We start from the raw sequence: 27,634 nt of genomic DNA, 5'->3' as shown, positions 1-27,634 counted from the left end.
GAAACACAAGGAATACATAACAATTTATTACTTCATAGATAGATAGCTTTATAAAACTGTTATGTTAGACATACAGAAATAAATCCTGAAATATAAACAGAGAGAGTAAATGTAACAATGTTCTAATTACTTATGCTCTTTGTATAAACTTCCTCTGTGCGTTACATCTGAGATGCATAGAGAGATGATAGCAATGAATATTTTTCTCTAAGAGAAGTATAAACATGAAAAATTAATTTTCTGTTGGGTATAAATATAAGAGTTTATGTCCACTGTCTACATTGATGCAGTGTTCTATATTATTCTAATAATGTACCCATGTTTATTATCAGGATAGGAGAATTGCTGAAGTATATTAAAAATGTAATCAGCCACCTCTTTGCTGATATCATCTCCTAAACTTACCACATACTTGCACATGCAGTCTTTCACACCAGATTTATAATTTCTTCTGTGTATGGAAATATTATTATTTTTAATTGAATGACTGTTCAGAGGACTGATGTAGGCCACCATTTTAATTCCCACACCTAAAAATTTTAAGAACTCAGGAACATAAGGAAGTGAAATGGAACTTTCAGATTATCTTTAATGTCTCTTCCAACCCCAACTATTCTATGATTCCGTGGAATGAGGCCTGGAACACCTCTCCTATAAAGACAGGCTGAGACAGCTGAGGTTCTTTCACCTGGAGAAGAGATGAAGAGGTCTCTCTTCATAGAGACCTTTTTGCAACCTTACAGTTTATAAAGTGGGCTTATAAGAAAGACTGAGAAAGACATTACCAAGGCCTGTAATGACAGACAAGGGGCAATAGTTTTAAACTGAAAGACTGAATATAAGAAAGAAATTTTTTATTATGAGGATGATGAGACACTGGCACTGCTCTCCTAGAGAAGCTGTGGATGCTCCATCCCTGGAAGTGTTCAAGGCTAGGTTGGATGGGTCTATGAGCAACCTGATCGAGTGGAAGGTGTCCCAGCCTCTGGCAAGGGGGTTGGAACTAGATTCCAACTCAAACCTTTCTGTGATTCTGTGGTACCTGGAAAAGGTGCTTTATCTCTCCCTCTATGGAGGTGATAACCATGTAGGAGAATACTTGTGCTCAGCAATAGAATGTACAGCTTTCTCTTCATAACCTTCATTAGACATTGTACATGTCCTTACAGTACTCAAGTTGTTCAAGTGCAAGTTCAAACACAGGAGACACCATGATCTCTGTGCACTTCCTAGTCTGAAGCAGTGCAGAAATGTTTAAACATGATAAATAAGAAGACTGAAATTACTTGCTCCTTTGTAGGTTTCTGTAGTAAAAATTTAAAATATTAAATATTATTCTTTATTTTGTACAAAATGTCTTGCTACATCTTAGTCTGTTACGAACAGTGAATGTGAGAAGAGCTCATGATTTTTAAATTATTATTATATAAGGGAAAGAAACTGTCATGCCCTGTTAGCTGAATTAACCCGAGAAATCTGGGACAAATTTAGTTTTCTTAATACAGAGAAAGAATAATTTTCAACTTTAATAGAACTTTACAAGTATGGAAGTAGTGTTATAAGAAAAAAGCTGATTACAGCCATTTGATCAAACAGGAGGAGCTCTCGTTGCTGTTGAGTACTGGTAATCTTATTCAGAAGTGTAGCTGTTACAGATTATATTTGACTGGTCTTAAAACCAGTATCTCAGCCATCATGTATTTATATTTCCCTCTCTTCAGTTGTGCAAGAAATTGCTGAATACAAATCTAAGTGTGACTTGTTTGTTCATATTAAGCATAGTTTCTTGCCATCAGGAAACTATCACTGCATCTGAAGTACTAATTTCGCTTCACTTTGGATATTACTCAGATCTTTAAGTTTTCTTGGCAGTATGGCTTATTTAAATTATCATTCATGTGATGTGAGTCTGAAAGATTAAATTACAAGCACATTTTTATGGACGTATATGTTTTTTTAAGTTTTGCTTAATGTGAATGTAAGGAAATTAGAATCCAGTAAGTTAGCAGGTTGTTTAAATAGCTTGTTGAAATGTTATTTAAATATTTCTGTGAAGCTTGGTAACAAATACATTCAAGAAAGCAATGAGTTACTCAAGAGATAATTTCATTTTTGTTATACATTTTGAAGTGAGAATGAAAATCACAGATTCACACTGTGTGAAGTTAAGCATAAAGGTCTGCAGAATCAGGGTCTAGACAGAAATATGATATACATAAAAGCTGTAGATATATTCCAGACACAGTTGTTAATTGTTGCACACAGCAGCTTCCCCTTATATGCATAAAAAGGAAAAAGGGAAAAAGCAGTAGTTTGGCAAGGTGTTAACAAATGGGAACATTTATGAAAGGGAGACATTGATGCAGAAATGGTATTTTATTATAGAGGGAAAGAGAGAAACTTCTGTATAAGTACAGATTTAAAAGTATATTATACCCATAATTTACTCTTCATATCTGCACAAGTCAATAAAGCAATGCTTGAAGTTTCTATAAAAAGCTCTTAAGTAGCATATTTGGATATTTCTAAAGAGACTAAAGAGTCAATAAGAATATTAACTACTGCCTCTCTCTGAGCTGTGTTCTCATAGCTTGAGCTGCAAGAAAACCAGGAGCATCGTCCTAGATCAGACTATGCTTGTGTTTCCAAAGAGAAGGGGACAGGATTTTTTAGTTGGCAGTTGGCCCCTTAACCTATAGGTGCTGTAGACTGTGGTGTGTACATTTCTGTCCACGCTCCATGGCAATATCCCAAAGCTCTGCCATTTCCAGCCCCCACGTACCCTGTGGAGGGCAGCTGCAGCCAACCTTGGAACAGATCACTAGTGTGTACAGTAAAGTGTTCCTGGCTCTGGCAGTAAGCACACAGGCAGATACTGTAGAGGAAAGACAAAGAAATGTCTTAACAGATTACACAACAGACACTAAAACAGGTGCAAAAGTTTGAAATATTGGCCAAGCAGTCAGCTCTGACAGCAGCAGCCACCTCTGTCTGCTCTATAAGAATTTTGGGATAAAAACAGATGTTTACAGATTTTTGGATCTAACACAGTTGTCTCTCCTTATTCACTTTGGCTCTGGTTCTGCCAAGATGTGTGACAATATTTTACTTCTTAAGAGCATCCTATTGAAGTGTGTGGGACTGTATAAGGAGAAAGTCAAGAAATAGTGTGGTTAAGGACCTTTAGACCTTTTGTGTCTTGAGCCTGTTTTGCTACTCATGTGGAGTGGTGGTACAAAACTGGGCCCCATGTAAACTGTAGACATTTAAAGGTATGATGGTTAGGATATTTGTTGGTACTGTGCTCACAGAAGAAAAGTACATATTTAAAGTATGGATGTTTGTGAGCAGGATTGTCCCAGAGAGCAAAATGTTCCATGTAATTTCACCATGACCTGAAACAGTAATTTTTGTTAATTGATCGTGCATATGTCAGAGAAAGTATGCTTGTCAGTGGAAATCAGATGGATCCGCAGTATTTCCTTAAAAGTCTAATTCTGTAGTTCATTATTTTGAACGTAAAGTGGCCTTCTGCCTTAATACACCCTGTGGTGAGTGGCTGTTCGCTGTACTCACCACATCTCAGTTTAGCCATCTTGACAATGGGAACAGTAGCAATTACCAACCTAATGGAGATTTGTTTTAATTTGCTACCAGATGTGACATTATCAGATGTCAGTCAGTCTTGCGAAAAAGCAGTTGTTGTAATGAAATGTTTTAAGTACCTAGGGTAGCATTTTACCTATGCAGTAACTGTTGCTTTTGCTTGCTACAACTTTACCAACTTAGGCCACAGCTGTAACAGTGACCTGCCTTTTTTCAGTTCTTACTGATAAACAGTAAGTCCCTTCTTTTAATTTTCTTTTTTTGCCTAAGGAAGGAGTGCTATTGAAGCATGCCTCTTTCAACCCTCCACTTTTTTTTTTTGGTGGTGCAAAGAAATGAACAGCTCTAATATAAGTTCACAAGAATAATAAAAAGTTAGTTTGTGACAAGGATTGCATAAATAATCTGGGGGAAGTGAAACTTCTGCTCCTGCAGGTTAACTTTGCAGCAAGAAAACCAGCAATAATGAGAGATTGCTGCAGTTTTCCATACATCAAATGTGCATTAAGAAATGAATCTTGCTCAAGGATAATTGTCTTGGATCTTTCAGTTGCAGGTGGATCCGTAGTTAACTTCTCCTTCTTTGCATGCAATAGTCATTTAGGGCAAATTTTATTAGTACTTTATTTACAAACAGGAAATATTTACAAACTAGCAGTGAATTTCATTACAGTGTTTAGTTTCTAGTACAGAATTTCACTCAAGTGATGAGTGAAATCCTCCCCACTCTCTTTACAAATCAAAGCTTAGGAGGAAGTCTGCACATCTTTACAAGCAGTTGAGATTTATTTAAATCCCATTTCCATTGGAGCCAATACAGTATCTTCAAGTCTTTTTTTTCCCTGAAATATAATTTTAAAAAATATTTATTAATCATTAGATAGTACTCTAAGGACATTCTTTAAAGCTGAAATTCTGCACACCAAGAAGTACTATCATAATTCCTACATTAGCCTGATTGAGTGCAATTACAGTAGTCTCAGTGCAGACTTTGGCCATTTTATTCTTGTCTAAAATAATCACCTCCAGACATTTTCTTATAAAATGGCCCTGCCTCTCTCCTGTTCTATCAAAACATTTTCCTCTAATATAATATCTCTCTACATACTGAGGTGAACAAGCTGCACAAGACCAACTTCTGCAGGCGAAAGCCTCCTAATGTCTGCCCAGTATCTCTTCTGTGCTGTGTTTAGTTTGACCTACTTATCAAGCAGCCATCGTCTGAGCCACTTCACTAAAGCTAAAGGTCAAAACTGTAGTGCCAAATTCCAGCCACAGCCACAACTGCAATCCCAGGGGCCTTGTTCAGATAGAAGTAAGGGCAGCACAGATGTCCCAGTTTATATGCCTGTATCTTGGATGAGATGGAGATATTTTTGGAGTGCTCAATTTTTCTCAGTCGTAGGCTTTTCTCTCCTTTTCTGTATACTTTCCATTCCTTTTTCTACCCTTCCTTTTCCTTATTTCCTTATACTTTTTCGTTGAAAAAATTTCATCCTTTAATTGCAAGTGTTCCTTTCCCAGAGAATGGGCAGTGTTCTGGTTTTTGGTACACTGTCAGTTAAAAAACCAGCCATCCTGGCAACTCCACAATAGTTGCCTCTTTGGTGGAGACTTCCTCAATCACATCCCTGTCCTTTTGAAAGAAAGTAGTTTTACTCTCTCATTCCAATAATGGCTGAAAATATTTGTCATTACTGTATGTCAGTGGTGTTCTCTTAACATTAGTGACCAAACACCATCGAGACAGGTTCAGGGAAAACCTGGGAGAGGCTTGTTTGACAACAGCTGTCAAACGCCACATGACCTGTAACATTATGCAACCTAGTTCCAATGGAAAAGGGAAAGGAAAAAGAAAACTGAAAGTATGCAAAGTGGACAAAAAAGGGACTAAAACTTGTACTATCTTGTTAAAAGGATTGGTCTTCTTTTTGAATGATTTTTTATGTGAGTAAAAGATGGTTGAATCTGCCCATTGGAGCACATTACTTGTTGGCAATTACAATAATATTGAGTTCTCAAATGATTTAGAAGACTATGGCTGTGTAAAGCATTTCAAGTTGGGTACCTCTGAAGATGTAAACATCATTTTAAATCCTGAACAGGTGATAAACGGCACAAGAGTATTACAGGGAGCTTCAAAGTTTGAAAACTCTGCAGATAAATAATTCTGCTGAGACCTGTTTTCATTGTTTTGTGTTTTAACTCACAAAGATTACAGGCCCTGTAAGTCAGCTGTTTCATCCAGTGAATTGCAGATCTCAGGGCAGCATAACCCCTTGCAGACAGGTGGTTTAAATACAGTAGGTAATAGAACTGTTGTGCTAAGCTACTTTAACACAAAAAAACACCTTAACAAGAGCTCTGTGCCCCTGAGTCACAGTCCACCTGTTCCCAGAGGTTGATATGTGATATTCTCAGCTTCACAATTCTTGTTTTTGGCTGTGCATATGTATGAAAAGAACAATACAGAATGCTGTAATCATTTTAGGTGTGAAACTAGGATTACTATAAAGGGGGAGAAAACAGGGCTATCCTTTTTTTTTTTTTTTTTTTTAGAAGAGTGTATTCCCCATTAGGGCTCCTGTTTATCTGCTGCCATGAAAAGAAGGCTTTTCAATAAATTAAGGAAGGGATTTCATGACCTCTATCTAAGCCACCTGTTGCCTCAGCTGCAAATAGATACTTACCTATTAATAGGAATGGCTAATAAAATAGGCACAGCATACTATACACATATATATATGTGCATCTATCATTTATTTATATGCATTATGTAGATGTTTATAATCTTCTTGTTCTGAGTAAAAATCAGCCACTGCAGCTGCAAGAAATGCATGTTCATTCAAACGCTCCCCAGCAGGTTCCCACCACAAGAACTTTATTCCCTCTGGTTCCCGCACTGCACTGTGTCAGCCGAAAGCTGGATAAACACAGAGGAACATCGCGGGTGTTTGTACAGGGACTGACACGTAAGCCCCTCATATCCCCAGAGATACCAGCCTCTTACTAGGGCTCCGTGCTGCTACAATACTACAAATATAGTAACAGTGACATGGAAGGCTAACCCAGGGAGCTGTTCAGCAAGAACAGCTCAGGAAATAGTAACATCTGCGATAAGACATAAAAAGAAATTCTTAGTCTCTCGGTAGCTGGGTTTAGACCTAAAGACACGTCAAGCTGCCACCAAAAATTAGTGACAGTACGGCATCCAGAGCACTTGTGTTATGTATGAACAGCATTTTATTTCTCTAACAAGACTGGCTGTTGCCCTGTGCTCTGGGGGAAGGAAGCCTTTAGGAGAAATGTGTCTGACAAGGCCTAGCCTCTCAGAAGCAAAGGGCTTTGCTCAGCTCTACTGTAATTTCAAGGGAATTAAATGAGATTTGAGATAGATGAATTTCAACCAGTCAGCTACCTCAACATAAACAGTCTTTCTTTCTTCCAGTGAGCAAGATTGGTAGCCAGCACAGAGATAAAAGGAGAGTACATCACCCATCTGCCAGTAGCACAAGATAAAGGTAGAGATACAGCCTACTTTGAGGCTGTACCACAATCCTGCAAACCCTTGCTCAGTGATAACAATGGCTTTATCAGACCCCGCTCCGTGAGCAGCATCAGACACTATCACTAGAGGAAGCTATTGTGCCACAGTCAGTGGAAGGTCCTCAAGTCTCTCTGCAGATAGCTCAAAACTATCCAGCAAGGAGCAATCCCTGACCCATTCCTGTCACCCAATTCAGAGCATGATTTAGTTGGAGCTGAAGACACTTTTTTTTTCCCTAGGAGGAAATTTCTGGGATGTTTCATGCCCTACGGACCTCTCACTGTATGGTCACAGGGCTCACATGTCCTTTTCTTGATAGGACCTTACTGCAAGAATTAGATTTTCCCCCCTTTCAGAAAGCTCTGAGAGTTAAGTTTTAAAGCACACCAAGTTCACTGTGATGCAAAGCTAGCAGGTTAAAAGTTATGGCTTATTTTTGTGTTACATTTTCAGAAAGCAAGGCCAACACTATCTGCTCCCCTGATAGTCTTACAAGGGGCTTATTCGTAAGCAATGGAAAAATGACCACACCAACATGTTAATGGCAGCAGTGGGCTATCAGCATAACTCCACGTGGTGTCTACAGACACCACAGCACTGAGAACAGCAGCTGTTACCGAGGCAAACAGCTGAAATAAAAGAGGAAGAAAGGCGGCTTGCAAATAACCGCCTTTGCTGGTCCAAATGGCTCTTAATGCTCCTTGTGTAAAGACACACTGTTGTTAACATCTGCTTGAAGTTAATCTGAAGAGTTGTTTGCAAATAGGAAAGCTGGTGAGCACCTGCTGCTTTAGGCTAGATGAACTTTTGTGGGCATGTAATATGCTATTTTATTCCAGTCAGCTCTCACGAACACTGCGCTGTACAGAACAGAGATGAATGGACTTTGTGAAGGGCACTTTAGTTGAAATTGGATAGGACTATACACACGTATTACCAGATACCAGAACAGTTTAAGAGCCTGGTTCAGAAATATTCTAGAATCTGAGGGTCTAAGTGGTCTTAGAAGGGTGACTAAGGAAAGCAAAGTAATTGCCAGTGACTTAGGTTGGTAACTTGGAGGTTTATGTATTAATAGAGGTCAAAACTAATCAAAAAAGAAAGTTCCTGGAACCACTTCACTAGGCTGATTTTAAATCTGCTCTTCATGTCAGTGTGTTTAACTGCAGCACAGGTCCCATCTTCCTGACATGAGGGGAATGCAAGAAGTGAAATGTGTTTTCTGCCTTTCCAGTTCACTTTTGTGCTTTCTGCCCCCTTTTCCCACAAAGAATTTCACCTCAGTTGAATGTTTGTTTGATTTCAGTTATGTATATCAAAATGGCAAAGAAAAGAGGATGAAAGCCAGAGTAGGACTGAACCCCTCTTTACAGCAAGTCTCTGTATGGCTCCTCATTAGTGAGACTTGTCTGTCTTTTTCATCCTATTCTGTTTCAATGGGGGATGGTCCTACTGGATGTGTCCGTGCTGTAAGATGGAAGATCTACAGTGGAGCAGTTTGTTCTACCCTGTATTTTAGTGGCCTTTTTTCCTTTGATTTGTCCTTCAATTTTGCCTGGCCTAATTTATGATTTAAATTGTTTGCAGTTTCCAGAATGGCCATAGATGTTCAGAAATAATTAAAAATACCATGATATAATATCTGTTAGCTTGTGCAGCTGTAACTCGGGTCATAATCTAGACAGGAATTTATCACGCAGGAGAAATGTTAACAACCAAGTTTTGGTCTATGTCTTTATTTCCATGACTGCACAAAATTAAGAGGAAAAGTGTCTGAAACTCAGATGTCTTTCAAGACCTTGTGACAGCTTCTGTGTTCTTAATTAGATCTAACCTAAAATCTTTTGAGCTCACTGGAGATAACTACTGACTTTGGTGGAGGGATGGAGGGACCAGGCTTGTAAAGAAAAGAGGAGGCAGATGGGCAGCATGAGTTCGAGTACATTTTTTTTCTGACTCTAGAAACCCACTTAAAGGACTAGAAGGTCTTCGCTTTTCAGGTCAAGCACTAAGATTTTTGACTAGACGTGTTTTTTCATGAGTACTGCTCTGTAAGGGAAAGTAAATAAGACATTCTCTAGTCATACAAAACCATATCCAAATTTAATTGTATTTAAAATCCTTCCTTTCGTCTGTACTTTCACAAGATAGTTCTTTCAGAGTTCAGGAAGAGAGATTATCCACTTCCACAGATAAATCCCTCTGAGTTTTGCTTGTATCTCAGTTACATGGATATTCCCACACTTTAGTTGCCATTTGGGAAACTGCCTTTGATGCACTACTCAGCAGCATCATTTGAGCCTGGAGTCTTCTGCATGATCTGTGATGGACTTCAGTTTGACACTTGAAGCAGAGAGACTGTCGGAGTGACCCACTGCTCTGTCTTGTGTGCAGAATACCCAGATAACTTCCAGATTTTTTTTTCTCTGATGCATCTTCGCAGCCTTTGCACAATTTTATTGGTGTTAATTCCAAATAAACATGTGAGTCTCACAGACACAAGTTTCTGGAAAACCACAGCTCTGTATTTGTGCAAGTGGAAGCAATAAGGTATGTTTGAGAAAGGAGATGTCAGTCTGGGGTTTAGGAAAGCAGATTTTTATCTCAGACTAAAAGTTATTAACCACTGCTATTAATCTCCTTCCATAAAGCGTACCAAATTCATAACTGCATGTTCACACTGTGCACAGTGAGCGCCGTTTCTGGGTATCTAAGTATTTTTAAAAGCCCCACAAATGCAATGTTCATAATTCTGGATAACCAGGACATAGTGGATTCAGTTGCTATGGTTGCAGGCAACAGAAAGGGAAGATCTGTATTGCACCTCAGGCAGCAACAACTGATTGTGCCACTAAATCCACTTACTTTTTTTTTTTTTTAATTAAAATAATTCACTGTTCTGCTGACTCTGCTGCAGATAACATTACTGGCATTAGCAGAGGCAGGGAGACAGGCACTATAAATTGGGGGCCCAGTGAAGAAGTTGTCCCCAGCTAAAACAATAACCTGTAATTAGGAAGTATGTAAGCAGAAATGCTCTGAGTTAAATGCTTCCAAGCAAAAATGGAATGTCTCTAAAAGCAGTCTGCATCAGTTCCAGTATATCTTGACAATAAATTATAATCAGTGCCAAAAGGAGATTCTTCTCATTTGTTTACATTTGATCAAAAAGATTTAATAGCACAGAAGAGAGCTTATTCCCTTAGGAGATCTTGGATCCTTTTTTTTTTTTTAAGTATGTCTGAAGAGTAAATAAAAAAAGAGCATACGCACCTCAGCCCTTTTCCCATTATCAGGTTGGGATTACAGGCCAGAACAAGTTTACTTTTTAAAATATAGCTGTAGTTTTCACTCTTGTGAGATGCATAAACCAGACAGATACTTTGCTGTTTCAGTTTAGTGGAAAGCAGGAGTAGTAGTATCATAAATGGTTAAAAATATCCTCAGAGTCCAGCTAAGCAATATCTATTTCTAGTATGGATTACCAGGAATGCTTTTAACAACCTGTATCTCCTAACAAAGGTAGCCAGTTAGAGAAGCTATGACTTTGTAAACCACTGTACTTTTCTCATTGTATCTGCCCACCTTATAAATATCTTCTGGTGTCATGTACAATGCCTGTATAGCCAGCTAAATTCATCAGAACCCATCTAATTTTCTCAATGGTTCTTTTAGAAGTCCCTTCTGTGCTGCAGAGAGCTGGGATCAGAGTGACACTCAGTGGCAAGACAGAAAAAGTGATTCCTAGATTCTATCTAACATCTGCTATTAGGATGTTGGGATATTATTATAAAATTTTAATCAGATCATTGCTAGTATTTTCTGTCTTTTTGATCATATTATATATAGGCATTATAATTCAGACCAAAATATGTACTTCTGATTATGCAAGCTGAAAGATTGTATTAGTTACTTTGCCAAGCCCCCCTTCACTCATAACTTGTGTGCTGTGATCTCCTGCAACTGAAAAAAAATTGAAAAAAGAATTTGATAAATTGAACTAAAAATTCAAATATTGAATTTCAGAATTGACTTGAGTCACCATAGATTTACATTCTGTGGTATTTGAATCTTGGCAGATGACTTCAACAGTCCAAAGAATAACATTTTACATCTTGCATACAATTCAGCATGTTCCATATGTATAACTGACAGTTCATGACCCTCTCAGTTGCTTGTGTTAGATCAAAACATTTTCTGCACATCTCTGAATGCACACCAAGATATGTGTAACTGAATTTGGTATCTGAAAAAAAGAGAGACATTTTCCCTTTTATGTGACTAAACACTGGAATAAATTATGGGATCTTTACTATTAAAGATTTTTAACACCAGTCTTAGGACAAATATTTCGGGTGGAGTAGTTCTGCACTGAGGTAGCAGTGTGGACCGTTAGTCTTTCCAGCCTTGCCAGCTCTGGTACAGGGAAGGATTCATAGGATTACATTCGATTATGGGGCTAGAAATTCTTCTGAGCCTGTGGCTGCCTAGAGCCGCCCGAACTCACATCATCCAAGGATGCCAGCAAATGAAAGTTATCGTGATACAGTGTTCCTTGAAACTCAGTAGGTAAATAATTTCCATCTATCTCACACAGGGTCCTGTCGCATCATCCATGTCTATGCGATCTGTTCTAACAAGCGGGTCATGCCTTTCCCCACCCCCACCGCCACCGCCGCCCCCGGGACCGCCCCCCATCTTTGATACAGAAACCGCAAAGGATGAAGGAACTGCGGCTCGCTCGGCCCTGTTTGCGGAGCTCAACCAGGGAGAGGCAATCACCAAAGGTCAGGAGAAAAGAAACTGAGCTGTGATCCATGAGTCAAGCTACATCAAGACCTAGTATATGTATTAACCTAACTCTCACTGCATTTTTAAGTTGCATTCAAGCAACTCGGATCGTTCTGAGGCTTGCAGTGGTCTGATGGAGAAGACTGCACACCAAAACCTCCTTTAGAAGCAACAGCACCCAAATAAATTCAGCACACCTGAAATTCACACAATTTATTTAGAAGCATCCTTTTAATTTTATGGCAGCCAAGCTGTGTATCTTCAGTCCCCAGTAGCTGTTAACCTCTAAGTTGCAATTGGAATAAAGATTTATCCCTCTTTCTGATTCACACTGAGTGTACCAACCTGTGTCAAAATGTGTTACGTGTAAGGTAAAAAGGTACAGCTCACAGATCAGTGTGGAGTACAATAATAAAGCTTCTTATATTAATACTGGACAGTTGTAATTAAAGTGAATACCTGTGAGTTTAAATGCCTATCACACAATATATATGAAGGGATAGGTCAAATACTGTCATAAATTAGAAAAAGAAACTTCGTTTTGCAGATGGAAAAAGGTGACAGAACAAACTCTCAGGGCTTGCTACAGACAGAGAGGAACTAGAAGATGCTGTGGGATTTCCTGTTATAAGATAGTAAGATAATCCATCCACAGTAGGTTTTATATGAACTGCTAAAATGTGTTGCCAGTTACACTTTAGGTCGTTACCCAGGTAAATCTTGAGGAAATAAAACATGTAAATTCACAGAATCATTTAACACAGTTACACATAAACCTTTCATGCTTAAATGTGAACGTTCATAGGACTGGAAAATAGACTCTCTTTCACAAGAACCCTTTCTTTTTGGGTTTTTTTAGGGCTTCGACATGTCTCTGATGACCAGAAGACTCACAAGAACCCCAGCCTACGTGCCCAAGGTCCACCTGTTCGTTCTCCAACAAAAAGCCATACTCCAAGTCCCACCTCTCCCAAAAATTCCCCACAGCAGAATCATGCCCCTGTCTTGGAGCTAGAGGGAAAGAAGTGGAGAGTGGTGAGTTCCAGTCATACCTCTGAATTGCACCCTGGCACATTGCAAACCATGTAGAGCTTCTCTGCCTTGCTACAGATTAACTTCTACTATTCTGTAGCATCTTTAATTAATTAATTTGTCTCTGAGAATCACTTATTATTTCATCCCACTGGAGAATGTCAGAAACAGTATATAAATTCCTTGCAAAATGAGACAATGTCCCAGAAAGAAGGCCAGTAAAGTCAAGTCCACTCCAACTAAAATCCCTTCTTGCGGGCCATTTGTGCAAGCAAGGGAGAACAGAACAGTGTTACCACACACCACTTTTTCCAGATACCTTATCCAATGGACTTACATATTTATTTTTCATTGCCCTTTCCATGCAAGCATGCTTCCCATGCTTGAAAGTAGAGAAGTGTTTTCCTTTTGCTCAATCTACAGATGGAAAAGAGAGATTTGCCTAAAGTTTGGGCGTTAATTTATGTAGACATATACCAAAGAATCTATGAATGAAAATTGATGTGACTGTGTTGGTTAAGAGAGGGAGGAAAGAATATGCAGTTTAGTCATACAGAAGGTTATATAGACAGTCATTACCGTGGAGTTGAGTTTGCATAAGATGAAGTCACTGCTTGCCCGTGTCATGTTGCCTTACTGTTCTAGTACCTGGAACTTTCCTTATGGATCCTTGGCCTTTCCTGGACATCCACAGAGTGAAATTGTCCTTTCGTATTTCATAATGAAATATTCTTCACCTATTCTCCTTTTTTGTATGTGGTAATGCCCGTACTTGTTCATAGTACGCCGTATTGAACATTATATGACATTTGGGGAAGAAAAACTTGCCCTGTTCTTCAAGGTGACAGTCTAAATCAGATGGGAACCAAACAACAGTTTTGTGAGTGCCTTTTAAACTGTTGTGAGCACAGTGTCTTTGCTACAAAATTAATGGGTTTTGTCATGGTCTGTACTGGGTTCTCCAGCTCTGCAGCTCTAAAATATACATGTGTCATCTAAGGGTGAATTAGGTGAGTTATCTGATCACCAAGCAGATTAGGATTTTAAGCCACAGGAAGGATATTGCTCTGTTGTAACTGAAGATGCAATGACTCGAGGATAAGTTGTACTCAACTCTGTCTGACTGTTAGCTAGTTAAAAACAACCAATTAAATAAACTTTCTTTTGAAATAGGAATATCAAGAGGATAAGAATGACCTGGTCATTAACAACACTGAACTCAAGCAAGTGGCCTACATTTTTAAGTGTAACAAATCTACACTTCAGATAAAAGGAAAAATCAACTCAATTACTATTGGTGAGTGGATAGCTCAGCTGGGCTTTAAATGCCAATCTTGAAAATAATGACTTATGTGATTAATAATGCATCTGAATCATTCCATTCATTTTAGTGGTTTGATTACACAAGTAAAGTCACTGAGCTATGCAGTGCCAGACTGGGAATTTTCATTCTTAATGTAGCAGGTGTGCATGTATTTGCTTTTGTCTTGCCTTTCTTATTTATGATTGCTTTTATTTTAGACAACTGTAAAAAGTTTGGCCTTGTGTTTGACAATGTTGTGGGAATCGTGGAAGTGATCAACTCCAGGGATATTCAGATTCAGGTAAATATCTATTTGAGAAACAAAAATAGACAGAGAACAAGCAGGAAAACCCCCCATGTAGCTACCAGAGATTTTAAAACCTCACAGAGCACAACAAAAATAAGAAATAGATGCATCCAAATGTATCTTTATATGCACTAAATTCTGCTGACGTATTTAGAAAATGCCTCTGAAAACTATTGACTGTCACTGAACAAACACCCCATAGCCCACTGCCTTCTGGTTCTGGTGAAGCTGAGAGATCTACACAATGTTAAGAATTGTTACTTTTGTCCCTAATCTGCTTGCTTTCATGCTAAATAGCTCCTAGTACTTAAAGTTCAGTGATGCTTAGAGAACAAATTCTGGCAGTTAGCTAATTGATTTCTGAGTGCAGAAGATTTTTTTATTTTCTTATCCTCTCAATGGAAATGTTTAAATAGATTGTCAAAGGACAACTAAATGATACAAAGTGAAAGTAGGTGCTGGTATTTTGAAAAATCTCACCAGCCATCAACGTGACACATTGTATGACCAAGTAATGTACTTACTTGCTTGCCGAAAGAGAGATCATCTTCCTTGTGGTTCTCATGAAAAGAAAATAGATGTACTGACTGATCATCAGTCTGCCTGATATTTACAGCACTTCCTTCATCCCATTCCAAAGAGGTCTGACTACTGGCTCTAATACTGGGTTGTGTCTGACACACACGACCTAGTCTCAGGAAGGGACTTCAGGATGTATTATTTTAAGTGGAAAAGAAATTAAATGTTAATTAATTATATCAAACTGCCAGTCTTCAAAGTGAGGTCTTTTGCTTAAAAGGCTGTGCCTGCTGTAGGACACTAAATGTAGGCAGTCCTGCCCCATGCTTCAGAACTGCGGGGCACAGCCACCACAGGGAATAACAGCAAGATGGGGTTTTTTATATTTTGAGCCTTGTGCAAGTGACTGACATTGCTACCAACCGTGCATCATCTTCTGAACTGTGACGAGCAGTTTTATTCATGATCACTACATGTCTTCTTATGGCAGAGGCAGTTAGTTAAAGACCCCAGGCATTTATCTGAGCAGCTTTTAATAATTTGATTATTTTTATTGTTACCTCTAAAACTATTCATGAAAGGTGAAAAATTCGTATGTCATGAATAGCAAAACCACAGCCTGTTAATACTCAAATAAAGAGGAAATGTGTTTTTTAAGAATCAAAATTCTTAGAGTCAAAATTGATCGTGCTCTATGCATATTGCATAAGGCTTCTATGCATGCAGTGGAGCAGAGTGGGAATCCACTTAAGAAGGCACAGTCTGGTCATATGCTGTATGCTGCTCGAATCAGGCAGCTTCCACAGGGTTTGTGTACGCCAAGTGCTAAGTACCTCCATTTTCTCAGTACTTTGAAGACCTGATCTTATAATTTCTAAACACATGATATGCTAATGCAACAAATTTCAGTATATTCATCCTACAGATTTGGCTATAAGTAGCTGCTTCAGTGTCGTACTGCTTGGCTCTCTTTTATCTCAGTGGTATTTTTTTTTATTGCCAGCTGTTTGCAAAATTTATTAAACACACCTTCCTTTTGTCTTCCATCGCATAAGAACCCATTTAAGAAAAGAAAGTTTAAGATGCATTGATCCACTGCATAGATCAGACTTCAGTATCAGGGTGGGATGCAAGAGGACTTGTTCTTTGTTTACTGTCACATTTAAGCTATTCTTAAAAGATATTCTTAACCTGAATGATGGGATACACTGTCATTAACAAGTACATATCTGTCACATGCTGTTACTGTTTTATGGCTCAGAATAATCTCTGCCATTTTCATGCATTGTCCAGAGTACATTGCTGTCCTTGCTAGAGAGGGCAGGAGAATGAGGAATTTTTATTGACAACCAGTGAGTCAGCCAGTTAGCCATGAAGAAATCTTTTAATCTGTAGAATTGTAAACAGGAGATTTCCCTTTCTCCCCTCAAGTAAATCTTGTGCTTGCTTTTAAAGTGGCATGAGAAATATCTTTGGAGATTTAATTAAATTGATCTTTAGTGCTTTTTTAGAGCTGTAGCTTGCTTGAAGGGGATAAAAACCCTTTCCTACAGTATGCTGGAAAAGCTTTGAAGTCTTCAGAACATATTACAAATCCCTTGTTAAGTTCTACTGTATGCTGGGGTCTTTCATTTGCCGTTACTGGGTTGGAGTTTACATGTTTGATTTCTTAGCTAGCTCTCACTGATGAACAAGGTGAACACTACCTAAATACCATCACAAAAGTGTCACTGAAATTAGAGAGAATCAGGGGAAGCACTTTCATCAAACTGTATATTAAAACCTTGCTGTTGCTGTATAGGTCTTCATTACCACCACCAAGAATTTTCACAGACTTTAACAAATCAAACATAAGCATCACGCAGGCAGCTGACATATGAATCAGATGTTGGTGGCCAAAATTACACCTCACAGGCAATGAGGATTTTATTAACAGTATCTCTGTGTGCACTTTAAGACTTGATGCTAAGTAGATTTTATTTTGCAGGTGATGGGGAAAGTGCCAACCATTTCTATTAACAAAACAGAAGGCTGCCACATCTACCTCAGTGAGGAATCATTAGATTGTGAGATTGTGAGTGCCAAGTCATCTGAGATGAACATTCTTATCCCCCAGGATGGTGATTATGTGAGTGAGATATTTTTAAAGCTTTCCTCCCCATTCCACAACAGTGTTGGTAGCTAATAGCACTTAAGTTTCTAGGAAAGAAACTGACATAGCATACATGTCACCAAAAAATGATCCGAAACAATTGAGTTTTCTATGTGTCTGTATCTCAGGAGGAAAATCTCTTTATTTTCTGGGGCACAAAGTAATTTCGAAGATCAGACATGATGTTCTGTTTTTCCATTCTGATAGATAATGGCTTCATCTCCTGTCCATTTGATCTTCTTTTTTGATATCTAAACATAACCTCTCAAAAGAAATTCACTTCACTGAAGAGCACTTCAGTCTGAAGATGATGACGCTAAAACTAAGATAAATATAATATTACTACAGATGGAAAAATACAGTATAATATACGTGTTTTTTCTAAAACTGTGGTTGCATGGGTTGGAGCTGAAGTACTTTCTACTGTTTTCAACATATGTCCTTAAAAGCCACTCAAACAGGTGCATTTTCCCAGTTCCTTTCCTGTTCTGGTAAGATTTTTGTACTATGCCCAGTGGCATTTCCAATAAAGTTGTGCTCTGTCACTTCAAACACAAGCAAGGGATCATGCAGGCAAAGCATGCTTGTAAAAGTTTCATAGTTTCCTCAACAGACCAGTGTTGAAATTGCCATGCATAGAACTTAAATTTCATGTTAGTTTTTTGGGCTGGAATTCCATTTGATAGAGCGGTTTAAGCTTTATTAAAATAAAATGTGTAATGAGAATTCTCGTGCTCCGCATTTCCAGAAGTGACTGCTGGATGCCCAGCTTCAGATAAATAAAAAGGGAACAATTTTCAGTGGGCACATATGCACCCATTTCTTTTTTTAAAAAATTCCTTTTGGTCAGCCTCGCCTCAAAATCACCGTAACATCTGAAATTGCTGGCTATCAAAACAGTTCTTTGAGGTTTGAATAAAAAAAACCTTCTCTTCACATATATTTTTGTTTACTGGATACAAAGAAATAGCCAATTACATCTCCCATCGTTTCACTGAATTTGTAGAATGGAAGAAGACTTTATTTAATGTTCTGCTTCATTTTGTGTACCCCACAAAGGACGCTGAGTCTTTTGAAGTGCATCACACTGAAAATGATAGCGCTTTTTTTTATTTTATTCTTCCATGTTATAGCATTGCTTTTGTCCTTAGAATTAGACTTCTGGCTAAATCTCCACATCTAAATCCTTTCTACTGTCTTCCAACCCAGACACTGATGGAATCTAAAGTCATTTCTGACATGAGGCTTATTTACTTAGTTGATACAGATAATGGTGTGAGAGGGATTATTGCAAAGTAGTGCCATACCAAGGCTATTTGAAACTGGGTAGCAATCAGGCTTTTTCCTGTGTGGCATTGTAAAATAGCTTCCTAGGGTAATGAAGAAGGCTTTCCTCTAATCCTGGCATGTCTGAGCTATCAATGCTTTCTCAGTCATGTGGCACTAATAGTATTCCACCAGTTTTCATGAGGTATCCACTGTTTATTTAACCATCACTGTTGCTTTTGTTTCCTAACAGAAAGAATTTCCGGTTCCTGAACAGTTCAAGACAGCATGGGATGGATCTAAGTTGGTCACTGAACCTGCAGAGATCGTGGGTTAGTTTCCTAGCGCCATACAGCACTTGCTGACCGCGACCAGACCGCAGCCAGCACGTACAAAGCAGTAATGTAAAGAACTAGAAGTAGCAGGAGTTCACACTGCTGTGATAGGCCTTCAAGCATTAGCTCTGCATGCTAGAAACAATAACACATCTGGCACCCTTCTGTCAAGCACCCCGGTGCTTTTCACGTTTCCACACAGTTTGCCTTCACGTACAGTTTTAATTCTAAATGTGAATGTAATAGATTAAAGCCCCTCAGTCACATCATTGGTTTGAGATACTGTCTACATGAAACCAAAATACTGCACGATACACATTTTTTTTATCATCTTGCTTCAGTGCATTCCTTTTTGTGTTTCTGCTAATCAAAAACAGCATTAAGACTTTTAAGATGTTTATTTTTACCTATTTAGCAATTCCTGTATGATGCAGTAAAAATGTACCCCGAGAAAGTATGCAGTTCCTCACAGTTCTGTGGCAATCATAATGGGTTTTGTCTTAAATGAGCAAAGAAGGACAACTTTCAGCACAGCAATACATTTTGCTAACTGAGAATTAAAAAAAAAAAATCTGATATTTTAATCAAACACTTTTCTAGTATGTGTATTTAGAAGATCCCACAGTTTTCTGTGAGGAAAGATTTTATTATGATTCACAGACTAAGACCTTGCAGCAAATTACTTGAAGGTATTTTGTTCCTTGGCTTGAGGGTATTTTTCTCCTTGGATTTCTTTTTTCTTTTTTTTTTTTTTTTTGGTGACACAATATCTCACTTTTTAAAATTTCACATTGTATCTTGCATCCTATACAGAAAACTGAGGGAGGCAGATATATCTGATACTAGCTAGTTTTCCTCTAATAAAGTTCCTTTAAAATATTTCTATTGTAGCTCAAATTAATGGAAAATATCTTCCTTTTATTCCCCCCATATTTTTAGGACTTACTCAATTTCAAATACGTCCACAAAGCAAAGCCATAGATTACGCCATACTAATTCTGACCCCAAATAAAGGGGTCATTTTCTGTTTAGACCTTTGACTCTACTTTATAGTTCCTACTGTACATGCTTTTTTAACAAAGGTGGAATGTTGTATACATTTGTACTATATCAGCACATAGTACAAATAAAATTTTAAAAATTTAAAAAGTCAGCTTATGTTTCTGATCACTTGTGATACTTTGTATCAGTGAAATCACAGTGACATGTTTGCAGAGCTAGTTACAAGCTAAATTTTGTGCCTAATTTACCTTGAAAGTACATTAACTCTTGAGGGTTTTTAAGTATATCTTTGATTGTAAACCCTATACAATACAACTAGTAGTGCTCATTCCATACAGTTTTGCTATCTGATGTTTAATCTATGTGTATAATGTGTTTGCTTTAATATATACCATTTTTTCAACAGTAAACTTCTTATGAAATAAAAGGAAAATGTACTTGTTTAAGAACAAAGTTGTTCAGAGCTTGCTCCATTGCAGTGTTTGTCCTATATCCTTTCTCTTCCTTAAACACTGTTTAAAAAGCTTGAGTGAAAAAAGTAACTCCTCCTCCCATTTTAATAAACATTATCACTTTTGCTGACATAATCCACCTGTATGCCAGCAGATAAACCTCAAGTGTCATGCACATAACTTTGATGACAGCCAGAAAATTGAGCTTTTCATGATTCTCACTTCTAGGTGCACCTGTATCTTCCAGCGATTATGTCTAGGGAGATGATCGTGATCTGGTGCAAGTTGATAAGGTTTGCCTTCTGCTTTTAGCTTTCCCCATTGTTTCTCTATATGGCTTTGGATGTGTCCCTCCTGTGTTACCAAAGCACAAGCTGTCCACTCGGTGTGTCACTTGGATGTACCTCATCTCTGAAAAATGGTCGTCGCATACTTGTCATGATAAAAGGATCGCTGAAGGATTGTTTAATCCTTAAATTATAATTTGTTCCACAAAGCAGTCTCATTATGGAACATTCTGCCCTGAGATAGCGACTCCTTCTTTCAGACAGCATCAAGCAGGGAACAAGTCATTATGCAGCAACAGGACACCACTTAATGCTTTGGAGGTAAGAAAAAACCAGTACTGAATGCTTGATGATAAAAAGAAAGCAGCGAAACAGCCCTGAATCACTACATGGGAAAACTCCTGTAGTTCCTCCAAGGGATTTAACTCCCCCATCAAAAACAAATTCTGTGAAGGCTGATCTGATTCTTCTTTTAAACATTTGAAGGCAAACTCCCCCATGTCTAGACCTCCTCCTTAACACTCATGTTCCTACAACTCGCAAGACCCGAGTACATTGCTTTGACTGGTTTCTTAACAGGAAGAGGATCTGTGCAGTAGCAGCGTGTGCTGACAGTCTGAGCACACTTGAGAACCTTGTCAGAGGGCAGAAGTTTAAAAGAAAAGGAAGAAGGCCTTGCACGGACAGACACCCAAGGTAATTGCTTCAGTTGGAGAAAAGTCTGTCAAGTCAATGCGTTATTGGACACCACAAAAACAGGAGATAAACTTTTTAAATATGTAAAATAGCTTTTATCCAGCACACTTATCAACCACATAACAATAGAAAAAAATCTATAACCACTTTTTGTCACTTCTGGTCATCATAAAAAATACCTGTAATACATTTCCAATAGGCTGGACTTTTCTTCCGCTGCAAACTGTCATTAAATTCAAAATTTTATTCAAAATTAAGCTGCACCAGGGGAGTTTTAGGTGAGATATTAGGAAGAAGTTTTTCAGAGAAAGAGTGATTGGGCATTGGAGTGGGCTGCCCAGGGAGACGGTGGAGTCACCGTCCCTGGAGATGTTTAAGGAGAGACTGGATTTAGTGCCATGGTTTAGTTGATAAGGTGGTGTTAGGTCATAGGTTGGACTCGATGATCTCGGAGGTCTTTTCCAACCTAAACTGATTCTGTGATTACAAAGGAGTGCTAAATGGACAAAATTCTTATTCTACCTTACATGAGTTTGTGTACAATTAAAGGTTAAAAACTCATTTTGTGAAAAATCAAGTTTATCTTGAGATAGAAATAGTCGACAAGATGCAGAATTATGAGTTGATGGATCATCCCAACCATGACCAGTTGCATCCACCAAGTCTTCAGCAGCAAGTTTATTCTGTGTTTAATGGTTCACTCCAGCAAGGAATGAACTCCTAAATGCTGAGCATCCCTGAGTTCCCACTGATCATTTCTTTTTACTGCATGTAATCACACCAAATGTGCCCCTTGATTTCAACTCCACACTGCACTAAAATTGTGGTCATGCCCTAAATCAGTGCAACTGTCAAAACAGAAAACAGTGAATATGATTCATATATTAACATGGAACAAATGTGTATGGTATAATTAGCCAGTTCATTTCTGTAAATCTGCAAGGGTCAAACACTCACCAGTACAGATGCCATCAATCAGCTAGTAAAATACGTATAAAAGAGAAGGAGATTTTTTATCAAAGTGTCTAAATATAAAAAACTTCTTTCCTATGAAAAGCTTCTATGGATGTCATACTTTCTCAAATAGAACTTCTGTAAGAGTACTCATGTAGTTCAACAAGGGCAACTGCAAAGTCCTGCACCTGGGTAACAACCACCCCATGCACCAATATATGCCGGGGGCTGCCCAGCTGGAGAGAGCAGCTCGGCAGGAAAGGACCTGGGAGTCCTGACGGACACCAAATTAGACATGAGCCAGTTCTGTGCCTCTGCAGGTTGATGCCATCCTGGGCTGCATAAGAAAGACATCTGCCAGCAGGTCGGGTAAGGTGATCCTTCCCCCCTGCTCAGCACTGGGGAGGCTGCAGCTGGAGTGCTGTATCCAGTCCTGGGCTGGACAAAGGGAGTACATGGACATACTGGAGAGGGTCCATCGAAGGGTCACAAAGATAATGATGGGACTGGTACATCTCTCCCAGGAGGAAAAGCTGAGAGAGCAGGGACTGGAGAAGAGAAGGCTCAGGGAAGATCTGTCAATGTGTATAAATACTTGCAGGGAGGGTGCAGAGGGGATGGAGCAAGTCTCTTTTACAGTGGTGCCTAGTGATAGGACCAGAGGCAATGGGCACAAACTGAAGCCCAGGATGTTCCCTCTGAACATCAGGAAGCACTGTTTTCCTGTGGAGCACTGGCACAGGTTGCCCAGAGAGGTGGTGGAGTCTCCATCCTTGGAGGCATTCAAAAGCCACATGGGTAGGGGGTTTGGGCTAGAGGGACTCCAGAGGTCCCTGCCAGCCTCACCGCTTCTGTGATTCTGTGACACTTGCTTAGCTGACTAGAATATTGGTTACTAAGTGAAAATTAGAAGTATCGAGGTAGTGACTCCAAGTACCCACCAGATGGCAGGAAACAACCGAGGCCCTCGTAAGCTTTAGATGAAAAACTGCTGGTCTGCACCGCTTACAGAGGACGTTTGCTGTTTGGACGAATGCTCTTTGCCAAGGAACTTCTGCCCTCTAAAAGTCACGGTGAAAACGTTTAATATTTCTTTGATTTTGAAATTATCTTCTTGATGAAACGAGGAGGTTTGAGTGGGATGAACAAAGAAAAGGAAAAAGCAACTACTTTTTTCGGTTTTTAACACTGCTAAGCATATATCCATTAAAAGCACATTTTAAAAAAATAGTTGATTAAACTTAAAAGTAATATTTAACAGAGCTATTGAAAATAAGGAAGTAAGTAATTTCAAGTCTGCATTTGAAAAACAGGAATCTTTTCGATGTCCTAGGGAATTCAATGTTACTGTACTATGTGTTCATCAGCCTGTGCATCACGGCTTTCCTTTATCCATTTGGAATCCTTCAGGGGCTCAATTCAGTACACACCCTTAGCACATTCTCCTGATGTGCAGTTCAACTGGGCTGCTTCTAAAATGTGGAAGCAGCTGCTCCCAGACAAATGGAGGTCATGTTTACTCAACTACATGATATGCCAGCAAGCACAGCAGTTATCAAGAACATACAAATCAGATTCAGTTCCCCTTCTGGAGGTGATCTGTGCCCACCTGCTGTGAAAATATTGTCCAGAAGTAGCTACTGCCCTCAGAAGATGCGCATAAAAATGCCCCTGTCATTAGATAAAATAAATAAAGCTCCCCAAGGAATGTTCTGACTACCAGAAAACAAGAACCTGCTCCTTTTTTATGGTTGAAATATTCCTGAAAAATCTTTTTGTGTGCCAAAATTTTTGTAGAAGAACAGAGAACATTCGCTACTCCACCACCCAAAACTCAGTGGTGATTTCCTAGGCTTAACCCTGCTTCCCTAAGTCTCGCTGCACTCTGAGGTCCCTACCTGATCACCACTGACCACCAAAGACTCTTAGTCTCCAAAGCCCTAATTCCACTCCTGCTTCAGCAGAGGCACAATCATATTTCCTCCCTGGGAACAGAAAAGAACGCAATAGGGAATTATATAACTGGTAAGGCCTCTGAGTGCCACACTCCTGAATAAAGCTGTTTTCTCTGGTTGCTCTTCATTTAAACAGGGCCAAGGTAAAAGGTAAATATAGGTATTTACATATGACTCCTAAAACAGACTGTACTAGTAAACAGTAAATATTAGGGTACACAAGAGTAACTTGTGTACCCTAATATAAAAGTTGTGAAGTTTCTTTTCTTTTCCTCCAGCTGATTTGCTATGGCCCTTCTATCAGCTGTGACCACTAGAATTCTGCTTTCTCCGTATTACACTTGAAGTTGCCTCTATTAGAAAGAAAATGCCTCTCAGTGGACTGTAAGCTTTTAGAGCCAATCTCTCCTTCAAATTCCTTAGATGAATGAGACAGATCAGTTTTAAGAGTGAAAGGTTAAGCAGATATAATTTAGGAGTTGTGCCATTTGCCACACTAAATGTGTCATGTTTTACTTTAGAGTTCTGTAAATTTGGGGGTTTTGGCTCAAGTTTCCTGTTCTATATCTGGCTGCTTGCTCCAACAAGTTCTTACTCTTTGGTGACTCACTCTATATGTTTCAGTGATGAAGAAACTCTTTGACCAACATCTGCATATAATTTCATTCCATATGTGAACATATATATACTTGATACAAATGTGTAAATAGCACATATATATGTAGGCTGCTGGGCACAACAATAATTAACCACTTTGGAATGACAAGAGCTTGTTGTTGATTAATGTCCAACAACTCTCATCCAAGGACTCTTCAGAAGAACTCCTATTATTAGAACATTTCAGCATGATGCAGGAGGTGTGATCTGTATGCCCCAAGCAAAGGAAGGAACTGAACTTTAATGCTTCAGCGATTCCTTGGTTTTAAAAATGGTTTAAAACCCTTGAAAACAAGATGCTAAAATGCATATCAAAATTGAGAAAAGATGCATGCCTGTGGCTCTGAACAACAGCTAGATTTACAGCAGACCAGTGTTCTATCACTTCCTATTGACTATAAAAGATTGCCTGCTCAAGTGTGACTGATGAGGCTTTTCAGCATTATCCATACTCAAAGAGCTTAAGATGGGATTCCAGATTCCCCTTAAACCTTAACTATTGCAATAAAACAGCTTTTAGGTGCTTACCTCCCTCTTTTGATCTAGTGCAAAACATTTCCTCTTGCCCAAATCTCATTTCTAGAGAAGAGGATATTTAACTGCTGAGGCATTCAACCACTTATTCTCATCAACCGCTACAATGAGCTGCCCAAGCTTATCTGCCTTTCTGACTCTGCTCACAAGAGGAAGCAAAGTTAAGCAGCGAGAAATCAGTGCTGCAGAAGACTATAAATACTGCCATGTGTGGCAATCTGACACAGCAGTGGAACAAGACCCTTTGTCATCAAAAGCCTAAGCTCTAAGTTTCTCACTCCTGGCAAGCCCTGTTGTTACAGCATCTCTGTCAGATGCATCCCTGAATAGAAAAGTCTGAATGCTAGCAGAATTTGTGGGTCATTCATGGGTTTGGGGTTTTTTAAGGCAGAAGAATGAAAAAGTGATAAATGAAAAATTTAGGCCTGAGGAAATACTGCACTGTTACCTGTTAGCCTCCTGATCTCTGCTGTCAGTGATTTTGTTTCACCTTGACTGTCCAGTATAATCACATAGTGAATTCTAACCGGTTATGCCTGAGTAATGCTGCTGCTGGTGAGCCTAAAATTTACATGTGAGTGGCAGCATTATATGAAGACTCTGAGATCTTGAAATTGTACCTTAAGAACTGATCTGGCTTTCCAAACCTGTAGCAACACACACACACACACACACACACACAGATATTTTAGAAAAAGGGCCTGATACTCTTCAATCCTGACAGGTCTGTGGTAAAAAGCAAATTAAAAAAAAAAATTAAATAGACTGTAACTGATGAAGGAAGAGGCAAAATATTATAAAGAAAGAAGCTCTGTTATGCTACATTTACTGTCAGTTTTCTGCTATAGTTTTTCTATTAGGTTAATAGATGGTTTAAAACCATGTTTACTTCTATACACTAGTCTATCTTCCCTCCTTTCTTTCTTCCTAATCATGCTAAAACTTGCTATGTTTCCCAAATCATTTTTCACCAAGGTCTATGTTAGAAAAACATATGCCAGTGTAATTAGAACCATAGCTACATAATGAGTGCCAGTTCCTTATGTAACTGCATTTAATTAAGGTGGTATGGGTCACTTGCTAAGCATTTGGGCAATTCTCCTCAGCTTGCTTGTATGAAGAGACTCACTCCACAGGAACTTCTGGGTTCAAACTGAAAGAGATGAAATTTAGGTTAGATATAGAGAGGAAATTCTTTACTGTGAGAGTGGTGAGGCACTGGAACAGGTTGCCCAGAGAAGCTGTGGATGTCCCATCCCTGCAAGTGTTCAAGGCCATGTTGGATGGGGTCTAGAGCCACCTGGTCTAGTGGAAGGCATCCGTGCCCATGGCAGGGAGATTGGAATTAGATGATCTTTAAGGTCCCTTCCAATCCAGGCCATTTTATGATTCTATGAAATTACTTTATTTTTTTAAATGAGTTTGGGAAAATAGTTTAACAGGGTGAGGGAGAAATTTCTGGTTTTTGTTCAGCTGTGATATTTGCTGTGTTCAACGTGGGAAACACTCTCTATTCACAGTATACATCACTCGTTACTTCACTGTGAGCTGTGTTAACATCAGTGTTCTACAGCACCTGCAGTCTGGTTGAGATGCTTGATAGTACACAGAAACCTTCAAGAATAAAAATTAGTTTGGAGAACTGTGTTTAAACCTGCAGCCGGTTCTTTCTTCAGCATTTGAGGAGCGTATGTGCTATGAGGAGCTGATGAGGGAGCTGGGGTTGTTTAGCCTGGAGAAAAGGAGGTTCAGGAGAGACCTTATTGCTCTCTACAACTACCCCAAAGGAGGGTGTAGCCAGGTGGGTGTCGGTCTGTTCTTCCAAGTAACAAGTGACGAGAGGACAGAGTCTTCAGCTGCGCCAGGGGAGGTTTAGGTGGGACACTGGAAGGTATTTCTTCACAGAAAGGGTGATTAGATATCGGAATGAGCTGCCCAGGGAGGTAGGTGGTGGAGTCACTGTCCCTGGAGGTTCTTAGGGAAACTATGGACTTAGCACTCAGTGCCATGGTCTAGCCGACACGGTGGTGTTTGGTCATAGGTTGCACTCGATGACCTCAGAGGTCTTTTCCAACCTAAATTGATTCTGTGGGGTGTTTTTGGGTTTTTTTCCTGTGCAGTCTCCGTATGAGCTGGCTCGGACCCCGGGCAAGCCGCGTCCGTCACAGCGCCCGGCCATACCATCTCCCGTGCAGGACGGGGGAGGAGAGGGGTGGGGGGTGTAAAGGCCGTTTCTTTC

At 39.2% G+C, this 27,634-nt stretch overlaps 1 protein-coding gene across 1 annotated transcript in view; it reads left to right on the top strand.

Moving 5' to 3' along the window:
- The window catches only part of CAP2 (cyclase associated actin cytoskeleton regulatory protein 2), a 67,687-nt gene extending 47,374 nt beyond the window's left edge, over positions 1-20,313 (top strand). The window contains exons 8-13 of the mRNA XM_050311823.1: positions 11,751-11,940; positions 12,804-12,979; positions 14,150-14,273; positions 14,498-14,580; positions 17,093-17,233; positions 18,777-20,313. Coding sequence (XP_050167780.1) covers positions 11,751-11,940; positions 12,804-12,979; positions 14,150-14,273; positions 14,498-14,580; positions 17,093-17,233; positions 18,777-18,860 — 798 coding nt within the window. The 3' untranslated portion in view covers positions 18,861-20,313. The remainder of the gene's footprint in view (positions 1-11,750; positions 11,941-12,803; positions 12,980-14,149; positions 14,274-14,497; positions 14,581-17,092; positions 17,234-18,776) is intronic.
- Positions 20,314-27,634: the final 7,321 nt, after the last annotated feature.

This window comes from Myiozetetes cayanensis, unplaced genomic scaffold (genome assembly GCF_022539395.1).
Source record: "Myiozetetes cayanensis isolate MyiCay16 unplaced genomic scaffold, myiCay2020 scf1, whole genome shotgun sequence".
NCBI classification, from domain to species: Eukaryota; Metazoa; Chordata; class Aves; order Passeriformes; family Tyrannidae; genus Myiozetetes; species Myiozetetes cayanensis.
This window is presented reverse-complemented; position numbering and strand designations above follow the sequence as displayed.